Genomic DNA, 13,885 nt, shown 5'->3' on the forward strand with positions numbered 1-13,885 from the left:
TATACAGACAGAGCAAGCAGTGCTGGGATTCATGGGGTAACTGCCCACTCCATGCTCCACCAAACTTTGGTTTGCTGCTCCCTTTTATAGCATGGTTTGCTTGCAGTCATCAATAATTGTTATTTTTTTGTTGTCATAATTCTGCCAGGTAAGCAGTGGTGGTCTGGGGGATCGCTGGAGTCTCTAGACAATTTGTCAGTTCCACAGATAACCATCTGCTCTAGTAGATAAGGAAAGGCAGAAGTCAGGAAGTCTGGTCTTGGGGATAGGCTGCAATTGGTTACACAAAGGCAAAAATCTGATTTTGCAGAATCTGTTGGGCTGTGTGAAAGCCTTGCTTTGCAAACTGTTAGTAAAACAGAATGATTTAATCTTATATTTTCCTTTCTTTAGTGTCATGCTTCCTTTCAGACCCAAGTATTCTGGTTTATACAAACCCCAATACTTCTATGATTAACACGAACCTTTTATCAATTATCAGATTCTGAACCAGCTTCTGCAGGGACACTCAGGTGGGCTGTTCCCTGCAGTACCAGGTGTCCCAGTGCTCCTTTAGGCAGTGCCTGCACCCTCCAGTGCCAATTTCTGACCCACTGTTCCCAGTTTGCTGCTGAGCACTGGCAGCTCCTGGAGCAGTGAAAGGATCCTCTCAAATCTGCTCAAGCTGCTCCCTGAGCCTGGTGTCCCTCCAGGTGGGACTGTGCTGGTTCTGTCTCTGCCAGGGCCACCTGCACAGGTGTCCAGGCACCTGGGACAGTGGCAGTGACAGACCTGACCCCAGAGCCCTGCCCAGGAATGCTGATCCCTCAAGTGAACTTGCCTTTGGACAGGGCACTTTCCACCCTGGCCATAGCTGGGAAGTTCTCATGTCAGTTCTCCTGACACCTGAGAGGTGCCAGGGTGTTCCCCAGGCCCCAGGTGTGTGGGAAATGGATTTGTACAGAGTTCCCAGGGCCTGACAAGGCTCACACATCTGTATGCAAACCCGGAGATAAGGAATGCTGGCTTAGGAATGCCATGGAATAGCACAGGTATTGTTGAGAGAGAAATGGGGCTAGAGAAAAGTTTCAAAGGATGGCCTTGCGAGACTAGATACTCTGGAGAAATAAAACTGGAAGATGCACTGTAGCAGAACCCAGGAGGGGTGATTTTAGATGAGTGGCTTTAATGCATTTTACAGCATGATGTGGCAACAGCTGATAGGCCAAGAAATGCTTACAATGTATTGTAATTAGGTAACGTTGGCTTCTGACTGTGAATTATAACATCTGTATTGTGTCTGGGTCAGAAAAGGGCAAAACCCAACAAGTGTTGCTGCCCTGGGTGCAGTCCCTGGCAGGTCCTGGCAGATCCCCTCCACTCTTAGGTGCTGTGGAGTTCCTGGGATGGCTCCATGCAGAGCCACAAAGGCTGGGGCGTCCCCAGCAGTGACAGCAGCAGCAGCAGCTCTGTTCTCCCCTGGCTTGTCCTTGTCCCCCTGAATTGCTCCCCACAGTGCCCCAGGGGCTGGTGGGGCAGGGCAGGGCAGGGCAGGGCTGGCAGGGCAGGGCAGGGCTGGATCAGCAGGGCTGGGTCAGCAGGGCAGGGCAGGGCAGGGCTGGCAGGGCTGGGCTGTCCCTGACGTGTCCCTGTCCCCGCAGGTCGCTGGCCCTGGGCCAGCAGTACAGCTCTCTGGGCTCGCAGCCGCTGCTGTGCGGCTCCATCCCCGGGCTGGTGCCCAAGCAGCTCCGCTTCTGCCGCAACTACATCGAGATCATGCCCAGCGTGGCCGAGGGCGTCAAGCTGGGCATCCAGGAGTGCCAGCACCAGTTCCGGGGCCGCCGCTGGAACTGCACCACCATCGAGCACAGCCTGGCCATCTTCGGGCCCGTGCTGGACAAAGGTAACACTGGCAGGGCGGGGCAGGGCGGGGCTGGGCGGGGCTGGGCAGGGCTGGGTGGGGCTGGACTGGGCTGGACTGGGCTGGGCAGGGTTGGACAAAAATACCTGGGCTAGGCTGGGCTGGACAAAGGTAACACAGCCAAGGCGGGGCGGGGTGGGGCGGGGCTGGGTTAAGGTAACACAGGCTGGGCTGGACTGGGCTGGGCTAAACTAAACTAAGCTAAGGTAACACAGCCAGGGTGGGGCAGGGTGGGGCTGGACTGGGCTGGGCTGGGCTGGGCTAGGCTAAAGTAACACAGGCAGGGTGGGGCTGGACTGGGCTGGGCTAAAATAAACTAAACTAAGGTAACACAGGCAGGGCGGGGCTGGGCTGGGCTGGGCTGGACTAGCAAAGGTAACACAGGCAGGGCTGGGTGGGGCTGGGCTGGGCTAAACTAAGCTAAACTAAACTAAGCTAAGGTAACACAAGCAGGGCGGGGCTGGGCTGGACTGGACTGGACAAAGGTGGCTGGGCTGGGCTGGGCCGGTTTAAACTAAGCTAAACTAAGCTAAGCTAAACTAAGCTAAACTAAACTAAGCTAAATTGCTGGGCGGGGCTGGGCTGGGCTGGACAAAGGTAACACAGGCGGGGCTGGGCAGGGCTGGGGCACAGCTGGGGCACAGCTGGACAAAGGTAACTGGGAAGGGGGCTGGGGCACAGCTGACACAGCTTCCCTGGGCTCTGGGTTGAAATAAGTGGACCAGGAGACCACTCTCCCCTTTTTAAGGTCTTTATTAAGGGCAGCTTTGGGTGGATAACCCAAGGAATCCCACACACTGCTACTTTTTCCCAGACAACACAGAAGAGCAGGAGAGCAGCTTTGTCCTTTGGCAGATCTGGGTCGTTTCTTCTCACAGAAATCCTGAAAAAGATGGTCTTGGCTCTTAGTCAGGGATGTTATTCCAGCCAGGTGCTATCTAAGTTATGGTGAGCAGGTGAGGAAGGCTCTAGATGATGGTTTTCTTTTCTCAGCTGTTATTTCTCACCTGGGAGTACTATTCTTGGTCCCTGATGTTATATTAGTTCATGATTTCAAAGGGTGTTTACCCTCAGTGGCACTCCCATAAGTCCTTGCTGTCATAAGTTAATTTTAAAGGGATGATGGAAGTGAGCATGGGTGTTGGTTTGGGTACTGGAAAAGGGGGAGGGACAGGAAGCCAGGAATTATTGGCACCTTACAGAGACATAAACATCAAACAGTCAACATTACACACCACTACAGTCATTGATCATTCAAACAACTCATAACAATTCACATTCCATGCCTAACTTCAACCAATTGTAACATGGGGCACACCAGGACTGTCCTGCTGGGGACAGGGAAAGGCTCTGATGTGCCAGATTTCAGCTCTGATTTCTCCAGTTTATGTTTTTTCCCCAAGTTTTTGGTGTTTTCCATCACAAGGGGTAATGGGGGAAAGGTCTGTTCCCATCCCTGAAGCTCTGAAGGGAGGATATAAAGGATATGAAGGATATAAAGGATATAAAGGATATAAAGGATATAAAGGAAGGGGAAGGTTTAACCAAAGCACTCTCACATGTTCTGGAATCACAGCTCCACCTCACTGCATTTCCAAACTGGACCCAGCAGTGGGAAAAGCCAAGGACAGGGATGTGGTTGAGCTCTTTGGGATCCAGGCAGAGCCACTGAAGCACAAACTGCCCACCCCAGGAGCTCCTGGGCTCAGGTTTCCCCAGCAGTGAGGAACCCCAGTTTAAATCCATGGTCCTGGTCAGACTTAGTTCAATGAATCTTTTTTTCAATGGGGTTTCAATGGATCTTTTCACAAATGAGCCCAAAAAGCAAGGATCAAGGAGAGGTTAAAAACTCATTTTCCCTCTCCTTTCTCCAAACTCCTCTTCATCCCCTGCTCCTGAAATGCCACTTTCCTGGACCTGGCATGGATCAGACCCTCTGCAGCATTGATGAGGAACCATAAAATTTGGATTCCCACTGAGACCATGGGGAATTACCCAGGAAAAAGTGAGAAAGGGGCCCAAAAGAGCCTGGAAGGAGGTGCTGGAGGGGAATGGCACAGAACCACAAAATTCCCTGAGTTGGAAGGGATGCACAGGGATCATCCAGTGCAGCTCCTGCCACCCCAACAATCCCACCCTGGGCATCCCTGTCCAAACTCCCCTGGAGCTCTGGGACCATTCCTGGAGCCTGGGCAGTGCCCAAACCCTCTGGGGAAGAACCTTTCCTGATATCCACCCTAAACCTCCCCAGCACAGCTCCATGATAACCTGTCCCACATCTCTGATGTCCCAGAGCCCAGATTAAAAGGCATTCCCATGAAATTGGACCGTGTGGTGGATTAAAAACTCCCAGTGGATAAAAATCTCTGTTTTCTCCACCCTGTCCTGGGATTATGTTCACCCTGTGCCACATTCAGTACAATATCTTAATTTCACAGCTTCATAAACAACCAAAACCATTTCCTCCTTGTCTTCCTAGGTGTTGACACCACTGGGTTCTTGCAGCCCAAAATCTCTTTATTGAACAGAAATTATTGTTTCCAGTGATGCTTTGGAAATGGGAATTTTATGGTACAGACTCCAAGAAAGTGGAGAAATTGGGGAGAGAGCAGGACTTTGGACTATTTCCCAACAGTCCCCTGGAGAATGCAGCTCTGGTGAATCTTTCTTACAAAACCCCAATATTCTGCAAAGAAACAATTCATATCTTTTTTTCCAAGTTTTATCTCCCAGTAAGGGTAGGTAGGTTTCAGATCCCTGAAATGTCAGTCGAGTATTTCAGTGAAAATCATCCCTTTGTGCAAATGTGGGATTCTTTGCAGGAGCCAGGATTGTAAAGTCTTATTAGAGCACTAATAGGCACCATGACATTCATTTCCCCTCTGTTGTGCCAGGGTAGATTTTGGGGTTAACTGCTGTATTTACTACTAAATAACTTATCAGCAAGGCTCCACACACTCCAATTCGCTGCCTAATAAAAGCCTTTCCTAAATTTCAGCGCTTAAAAGATCAGAAAGTTTTAATTTTCTTTAAAAATGGCCATTAAAAAAAGTGTCATAAAAATTCTAAACGTTATGAAAGAACTGTTCAAGCATTGAGACACTGAAAATCTCTCAGCACCATTTCTGTCAGCGGGAAATCACTTCAAGATCAGATTTGAACCATCCTCCCTGTAATGAGCAAACTGAACTTTGAATTTATGGAGAATATTTTAAGATTCTTTCGGCTGCAGGGACTCGAGCAAAGCCTCATGTGTGGACTTGCCTCAGCATCTCCACACACCCCTTTGACAAGGTAAAATATCACCCAGAGCTCTGAAACTCTTCTGACAGATGGAGAAAAACGAGTGAGCACGTTGGAAATTCAGCTTTCCCAATGCCACCATGACACATCTCCAGACAGCACTGCCAGGCTCCAAGTGAGTTTCTCCTCACTAACCTGAAAGTGGAGCAGTTAAAAATAAACAGCATCATCTGCAAAGAAGGACACATCAAAGCCCAGCCCATCTGATCCTGGGTATTATTCATAATTTTGAACTCTGCTCGTGTCTTTTCCCTGCTGCCTTCAAAATTAATGAGTGGGTTGAGGATGGGACTGGTATCACTGTGTGGCACTGAGTGACACAGGGAGCCCTGAGATTCCCAGAGGCTGCAGCACAGAAGTCACAGAGAAATCCAGAATATTTCCAGCCATGGTTTCCTCAGCTGAGGGAGAGAGAAGGTGGTGGCAGAGCTGAGATCCTTCAGCTGGGAGGGTGAGGGAGCTCCCAGCTCACCACTGACACTCCTCAGAGAATCTGGAACAGTCTGGGTGGGAAGGGACCTTTCAAAGAGCATCTCACCCAACTCAGTGTCTTCCTCAGATGCAACAATGACAGTCCCAGAATGGTTTGGGTTGGACAAAACCCACCCAGTGCCTCCCCTGCCATAGCAGGGACACCTTCACTGTCCCAGGTGCTCCAAACCCTGCCCAGCCTGGCCTGGGACACTGCCAGGGATCCAGGGACTGCTGCTCTGTGCCAGCCCTGCCCACCCTCACAGGGAGGAATTCCATCCCAATATCCCACCCAGCCCTGCCCTGGGCAGTGGGAGCCATTCCTTGTGTCCTGTCCCTCCATCCCTTGTCCCCAGCCCCTCTCCAGCTCTCCTGGAGCCCTTTAGGAAATCCTCAAACCAAGAGTTTCGAGCCCATGATCCTGATCTTGTGGCCACCAGTGCAGCCCTTGCCATGTTCCCTTTCCTGATTTCCAGCACACCCAGGGGTGCAGCCCAACAAACCAAACCCAAAACCCAGACCAAGGCAATCCCTGCCACAGCTCACATTGTGCATCTGGCCAACACAGGCTGAGGGTTTCACCTCTGACAAACACCTGGATGAAATCCCCCCTCAGTATTAACCTGGTTGATCTCAGCTGCTGCTCCCTCAGGTAGATTGAGGCTATTTTGGAAAAGCTTCAAAGGTGCAGTTCTCACTACAACAGCATTGAAAATCATTTCTAACAGAGCCTGCAAAGGAACTGAGGATAATTTCATTTTGGAGGAGCTGCAAACATGCTAATCATGGTCCCTTGCACTGAAGGAGGGCTCAGTCTCAGAGCAGCACAGTGTGGGGTGCCCAGCTGAGCAGACCCTGCTGTGTCTGAGCCTTCCTGGGCTGCTCCTCCAGGGCACATCCTCCAGCCTTTGAGCCCTGTGGGAGCTCAGGGCTGCCCTCCCTGAAACACCCTAGGAATTCCTGCCTCCAGGCCTTCCCACAGCCTCCCCTCTCATCCCCATGTCACCTCCCTCCCCAGTGTCACCCACTGCTCCAACCTCTCCTCCTGCAGTCCCTGGCAGGGTAGGGGACACCAAAGCATCTCAGGGACCCCCAGGGCACTGAACACCCTTGGGAGCTGCTAAACAACAGCCCAGGAAAGGCTCTGCATCACCCACCTGGGCTTCCCCACATCTCCCACCCTTGACTCAGACTCCCAAGGGTTTGGCTGCTGTAGCTGCCCTAAGGCCACTGATGATCTTCCTGCAAGGAAGGACAGGCTGGGAGAGCTGGGGATGCTCACCCGGAGAGAAGCTGCAGAGAGAGCTCAGAGCCCCTGCCAGGGACTGAAAGAGCTCCAGGAGAGCTGGAGAGGGATTGGAGACAAGGGATGGAGGGACAGGACACAGGGAATGGCTCCCACTGCCCAGGGCAGGGCTGGGGGGGATATTGGGATGGAATTGTTCCTGGGAGGGTGGGCAGGGCTGGCACAGGGTGCCCAGAGCAGCAGTCCCTGGATCCCTGGCAGTGTCCCAGGCCAGGCTGGACAGGGCTGGAGCAGCCTGGGATAGTGGGAGGTGTCCCTGCTATGGCAGGGGTGGCACTGGGGGGGCTTTAAGGTCCCTCCCAACCCAAATTGTTCTGTAGTTCTATGATTCTGATTTCTTTTTTCATGTCTTATTTTCTAAACCAGGCCATAAAAAAAAAAAACAAAAAAAAACAAACCAAAAACCCAACCCCTGAATGTGGGGTAAGATCATGTTTTTACAAGCAGATTCCCCAAGATGATTTATACTGCAGGTGTGCAGTCTGGGATAAGAAGGGAAGAAAAACCTGCTTCCCCCCTCCCTCCTTTCCCTTTTCTTTGTAAAATAAGGTCAGTTCTTATCCAAAGCCAATGGCTCTTCCAGCCAAGCCCTGCCCAGAGCCAGGGCTGAGCCAGCTCTGGGGAGAAGCAATCACCCTTCTCTGGGCAAGGGATGAAATCCATGATTTTGGTGAAAGCTGGCACCCAGACAGAGCTGGGTGTGAGTGCCCGAGGCAGGGAAGCTCCGCAGGCACCTGGAGAGCGATTCCCGGGCTGGGGAAGAGCTCTGGGAGCCGCATCCAGGGCTGGGTCTGAAATTCCCGAGCTGGGCAGGAGCCTGTGCGACCCCTTTCCCCGGTCCCTGCGCTCCTGTCCCCAGCCCGGGCTGTCCTGCTCCTCTCCTGCTCCAGGGGATTCCAGGGTCTGATTACCCGGGACTCCGGGGGCTGATTCCCCGGGATTCCAGTGGCTGATTCTCCTGGACTCCAGGGTTTGATTCCCCGGGATTCCAGTGGCTGATTCCCCGGGATTCCCTTGGCTGATTCCCCTGGACTCCAGGGTTTGATTCCCCGGGATTCCAGGGGGTGATTCCCCGGGATTTCAGGGCTGATTCCCCGGGACTCCAGGGCTGATTCTCGGGACTCCAGGGCTGATTTCCCGGGATTTCAGGGCTGATTCTCGGGACTCCAGGGTTTGATTCCCCGGGATTTCAGGGCTGATTCCCCGGGACTCCAGGGCTGATTCTCGGGGAGGATGCTCCCAGCATCCCAGGGCCGGGCATCCCGAGCGCATCCCGGGCCGGGGCAGGTGCAGGAGCAGCTGGGCCGGGCTGTCCCGAGCTGGGCTAAGCCTGACACGAGCTGTGAAAAGGCAGAGCCGCACCACGATAACCCACGGCTTTTCTCAGCCGTGACACTCGCAGTGATTTGCATCTAAACAGGGGTGTGTGGGATCAGGGGCCGGCTTGATATAAACTCAGCAGCTTAAAGGGAGGGGGAGGGAAAGGAGAGAGGGAGAGAGAAAAATAAGCTTATACCGATGAGAAAGAGCTAAGCTTCCTCCCCTACTGTGAGGCAGGGCGAGCGATACCATCGCAGCGCCGCAGTCGTTTCAAATCGCTGCCGCATTCACACGCCCTTTAGCCATTCTGGGGGGCTGGGGAGCGCCATCAATAGGGATTTCCCAGCCGGGCTGGCGGGATTGGAGGGTGACGGCAGGACAGGGGAACATTGCCCCGTTGCTACGAGGTGCTCCTGGGGAATGCCAGTGCTCTGTGCCGTGGGTACGCTGGCCGGCGGAAACATTCCGCATTATGCTGGTAATACAGTGTGACACCGCGGGAACAATGGCAAATTGAGTGTCCCAGCAGGTAACGGGCCCGGCTGGGACACTGTCGCAGTGGTGCACTGTCAAGGCGGCTCTAATCCTCCCTCGCCAGCCCCTCCCCTGGTTCTGGGAACGCTGCTCCCGCATTTCATCTCTGGGAAATTCTCCCAGCTCCTCGCCCAGAGCCAGGAGAGAATTTCAAGGCGAGGGGTTTGCTGGCAGCTCCTCGCTCCCCCCCGCGGGCATCGTGCGGGGACACGGGGGCAATGGGGACATGGGGGGCAATGGAGGCAGCTGCGGGAGCCGTGTCCATCGTGTCCATCGTGTCCATCGTGTCCATCGTGTCAATCGTGTCCATCGTGTCCAGCCGTGTCCATCGTGTCCATCGTGTCCAGCCGTGTCCATCGCGGCCCTGCCCGGCGGGCACTGGCTGCCCCGGCCCGGTCCCAGCCCAGCCCAGCCCAGCCCGGTCCAGTCCCAGCACTGCTCAGACCGGCCCGGTCCCAGCCCAGCCCGGCCACAGCTCAGCCCCAGCCCAGCCCAGTCCGGTTCGGTTCCAGCTCAGCCCAGCCCAGCCCGGCCCGGTCCCCGCCCAGCCCAGCCCAGCCCAGCCCCGCAGTGACTCTGCTCCCCATCCACACCTTCCCGGGAAAGCAGAGCCACACTGGCCCGAGAGCCACTCGTGTCCCCCGCTGTCCCCGGGCTGTCCTGGGGCCAGGAGGGCTCGCTGCCTCCTCTCATCTGCTCGGCTTTGGCCACCCAAAGAGCCTTTGTCAGGCTGGGACACCCCACTTGGAGCAGGGACCTTCAGCCGTGCCCACGGCCCCCAGTGGTCCCAGCACAAGCAGCTGGTGAAAGACCCCCGAGGAAAACGCTGCTAGGCAGAGGCTGGAGATGGGAAGGGCAGCGAGGGAAGAGTTTGAACTAAAGGGAGATGAAAACCTCAGCAGGGTCCTGCTGGCACAGCCAGGACTGAGCAGCCCTGGTTGGAGATCCTGGCTGGGAGATCCCCGGGCAGGGCTGCACATTCCCACCGCTGGCACCACCCAGGGCCGCGGGCTGGCATCAGCTCAGCTGGGGAAAGCTGCTCTGGGAGCCAGAGCCACTCTGCAGAGAGACAGGCTGGGGACAGGGACCTGCTGCCCCCGGGCCGAGGCAGGAGCAGGACAGGGATGCAGGGCACAGCTGAGGGGATTCATGGCTCCTGCTCTGGAAGGAGGGGACTGGCTCCAAGGTGATTTTCTCAGCAGAAATTTCTGTCTTCATCCCACATCTGCTGACGACTGTCCCGATGATCTGACCACACCAGACCCCAAGGCAAGGGGAGCCCTCCAGGCCAGGCTCCACAGCCCCTGAGCTCAGGCCTCCAGCCCCTCCCAGTCTCCTGCACATCAGCACGAGGTTGGATCGACCCCAACATCTGCTCTGGATTTAGACACCTACACTCTCCATCCTTACAGAGCTGCACTAGTGCAGAGCTCTGAGCCAAAAGGTGTCCCCAGGGAGGAAGTTGTTTCTGAGACTGTGCTTGGGACAGCCTGAGCCAGTGTCCTGCTGCCCCACAGCGTGTCCTGCATCATCCCAAACCTTCCCCCAGCTCAATGGGCTTCTCCACCTCTAACCCTGGCATGGAGCCCCTCTCCGGGTTCCCAGATAAAGAATTACTCCAGTAACTCTCTCCTGAGGCCCCTCAAGCTGCTACTGATGCCTCGTTCACCCCTGAGCACCCATGCTGGGTCAAATCCTGGATTTGGGGAATCCTGCCCGTGCAGGAGTCACACCCCTGCCCCAAGGGCAATGCCGGCAGCTCCCAGGAAACCCTCATTAACAATTTAACAAAACAATTTCTTGCTTTTCCATGGGGTTTAGGCGCTGCTGGGGAGGCTGGGAAGGCAAACACTGACAGTGCCCCGGCTCTGTGTCCCCGCAGCCACGCGCGAATCCGCCTTCGTGCACGCCATCGCCTCGGCCGGGGTGGCCTTCGCCGTCACCCGCTCCTGCGCCGAGGGCACCTCCACCATCTGCGGCTGCGACTCGCACCACAAGGGCCCCCCGGGGGACGGCTGGAAGTGGGGGGGCTGCAGCGAGGACGCCGATTTCGGGGTGCTGGTGTCGCGGGAGTTCGCGGACGCGCGGGAGAACCGGCCGGACGCGCGCTCGGCCATGAACCGGCACAACAACGAGGCGGGACGGACGGTGAGAGGGACGGGCTGGGGGCCAGCCCGGCGGGGATGGGACAGGGCAGGGCGGCCACGGGAGTTCACAGGCAGCGCTTTCTAGGGTTACTTGCCAGGGCATCACCCTTCCTCTCCCTCCAAACAGGTGGGGCTAAGAGCTAAAATATTCCAATGCAAACGGAATTTCAGAATGGTTTGGCTTGATGGGAGCTTAAAGCCCATCTTGTTCCACCCCCTGCCATGGGCAGGGACACCTTCTACTGTCCCAGGCTGCTCCAAGCCCCATCCAGCCTTGGACACTGCCAGGGTGGGACAGCCACAGCTGCCCTGGGCACCCTGAGCACCTTCCAAGGCCATGGTAGAAACCCAGCCCCAGGTCAGCACTGGATGAAGAGGATTTTCCTCCCAGGGCCTCCTTCCTGCATGTTCCCTGTTAGAACATTATCCCATCCAATGATTCCTTGAAGTGGGTGATAGTCACAGCCTCATCCAACTGGAATATTCCATTCCATTCCATTCCATTCCACTCCACTCCACTCCATTCCATTCCTGCAGTCAGCAGGTACCTGGGCCTCTCTCTGAACCTGGGTCATTTGCAAACTCAGTGGGGCCTTTCCAACAGTGCTTGAAGCTGACACTGATATGGGTTTTGCACACCACAGCAGGCAGAGGTGGAAGGAGAGAAGCCTGACAGCTTCCAGTACAAAAATCCCCCACCAAACTCCAGTAACTTTATTCAAAATCAGTGATTATTTTGCTCTTCACAAAGGAGATGTTGGTGAAGAGTCCTGTCTGTAGACTCCCAATTTCACACACGTTTTAATACAAACTGTTGGATGGATGAATGAAGGGTCATTAGCAAGGAGAGGACAGGGATCAGTCTCCATCCACAGGGCTCAGAAACATCTCCAGCCCTCAGCTTCTCTGGGCTCTGACTGTCCACACAGATAGGACAGATCCCCATGAAAGGATCCAACATTTGGATTAGGTTAGACTGAATTAGAATAAATTAGACTGGATTGGGTTGGGTTGGGTTGGATTGGATTGGATGGATGATCAGAGCAGCTGCCCACCTCAGCTGTGCTTTTGTAGTGTGACATCTCTGGAGATTTTTGAAGCTCCCCAGCATCTCCACCCAGCCCATGCTTACAAAATCATAGAACCAGAGAATATCCTGGGCTGGAAGGGATTCACAGGGTCATGGATTCCAGCTCCTGTTCCTGCACAGACACCCCAACAATCCCACCCTGGGCATCCCTGGCAGTGCTGTCCAAACTCTCCTGGAGCTCTGGCAGCCTCGGGGCTGGGACCATTCCCTGGGGAGCCTGGGCAGTGGCCAAACCCACTGGGGGAAGAACCTTTCCCTGATACCCACCCAAACCTCCCTGGCCCAGCTCCAGCTGTTCCCTGGGTTCTGCCAGTGGTCAGGAGGGTGAAGAGATCAGTTCCATGCACTGCTCCTCATGAGGATGCTGAAAACCTCAGTGAGGTCCAACCTCAGTCTCCTCCAGCTGAACAAACCCAGTGCCCTCATGAGGCCCCTCCAGACCCTTCCCCATCCTTGTGGCCTCCTTTGGACACTCTCTAGTGGACTAATGCCTTTTTTACGTTGTGATGCCCAAACCTGCCCCCAGAACTCAAGGTGAGGCTTCCCAGAGCAAGCTCAGATCAGAATTTAAACCCGGATGGTGCAGGTGGGTGATGTGAAGCAAACCCCGCGTTGCTGCTGCTGACTCTGTTCCCCCCACAGACCATCCTGGACCACATGCACCTCAAGTGCAAGTGCCACGGGCTCTCGGGGAGCTGCGAGGTCAAGACGTGCTGGTGGGCGCAGCCCGATTTCCGCGCCATCGGCGATTACCTGAAGGACAAGTACGACAGCGCCTCGGAGATGGTGGTGGAGAAGCACCGCGAGTCCCGCGGCTGGGTGGAAACTCTCAGGGCCAAGTACGCGCTGTTCAAGCCGCCCACCGAGCGGGACCTGGTGTACTACGAGAACTCCCCCAATTTCTGCGAGCCCAACCCCGAGACGGGCTCCTTCGGCACCAGGGACAGAACGTGCAACGTCACCTCCCACGGCATCGACGGCTGCGACCTGCTGTGCTGCGGGCGGGGCCACAACACCCGGACTGAGAAGCGCAAGGAGAAGTGTCACTGCATCTTCCACTGGTGCTGCTATGTCAGCTGCCAGGAGTGCACGCGGGTCTACGATGTCCACACCTGCAAGTGAGCACGGGCGGGTCCCCACGGGCGGGGGATGCTGCAGAGCGGGGCCCGGGGCTCCGGCAGCCCCGCGCTGCAGAGATGGCACAGAACTGCTGATGGCCCCGGCCGGGCACGGCCAGGGCACGGAGAGGGCTCTGGGCACCTCACCCACGCCAGGGGTGACTGCATCCCTCGGGCAGGGCAGGACACAGGGCAGGGAGGGACAGGGAGGACAGGACAAGATGCCTGGGGACACCCAACCAGGGACAGGACAGAGAGGACGAGGAGAGGAGGGACAGGACAGGGAGAGCAAGGACGGGACAGGGAGGGCAGGGACAGGACAAGGACGGCAGGGACAGGACAGGATGCCTGGGGACACTAGGAACAGGACAGAGAGGGCAGGGACAGGACAGGATGCCAGGGCACATCAGGAGCAGCTGAGTCCCAGCAAGGCACAGCCACACGAGGCAGAGCTGTCACAGCAGCTCCCAGCTCTGTCCTGCACCAGCCCCTGCAGACACCAGCACGGGGGCTCGGGTAGAAATGGATTTTTCACAGTGAAAGCTCTCCCAGCTGCTGTGTCCTGGTCTCAGCAGATGTGGTGGGGAGAGGAAAGGAGCCCCCACACCAGCACAGCTCTCTCCTTCCTGCTCTGAGGTGATGCTGGAGAGCCAAATCTGTCTGGGCACACAAACAGAGCCCGGGGTGGTCTCTCCT

At 55.8% G+C, this 13,885-nt stretch overlaps 1 protein-coding gene across 1 annotated transcript; it reads left to right on the forward strand.

Annotated features, from left to right (window-relative positions):
* Positions 1–1,634: 1,634 nt before the first annotated feature.
* Positions 1,635–13,193, forward strand: WNT3 (Wnt family member 3; the record flags this gene model as incomplete). The annotated part of the gene is made up of 3 exons (XM_079327709.1): positions 1,635–1,882; positions 10,717–10,982; positions 12,714–13,193. The coding sequence occupies exons 1-3, from the start codon at positions 1,756–1,758 to the stop codon at positions 13,191–13,193; spliced, it is 873 nt and encodes a 290-aa protein (XP_079183835.1). The 5' UTR covers positions 1,635–1,755.
* Between the last annotated feature and the right edge of the window lie 692 nt (positions 13,194–13,885).

Source organism: Erithacus rubecula (genome assembly GCF_903797595.1).
Source record: "Erithacus rubecula genome assembly, chromosome: 27".
Taxonomy (NCBI): Eukaryota; Metazoa; Chordata; class Aves; order Passeriformes; family Muscicapidae; genus Erithacus; species Erithacus rubecula.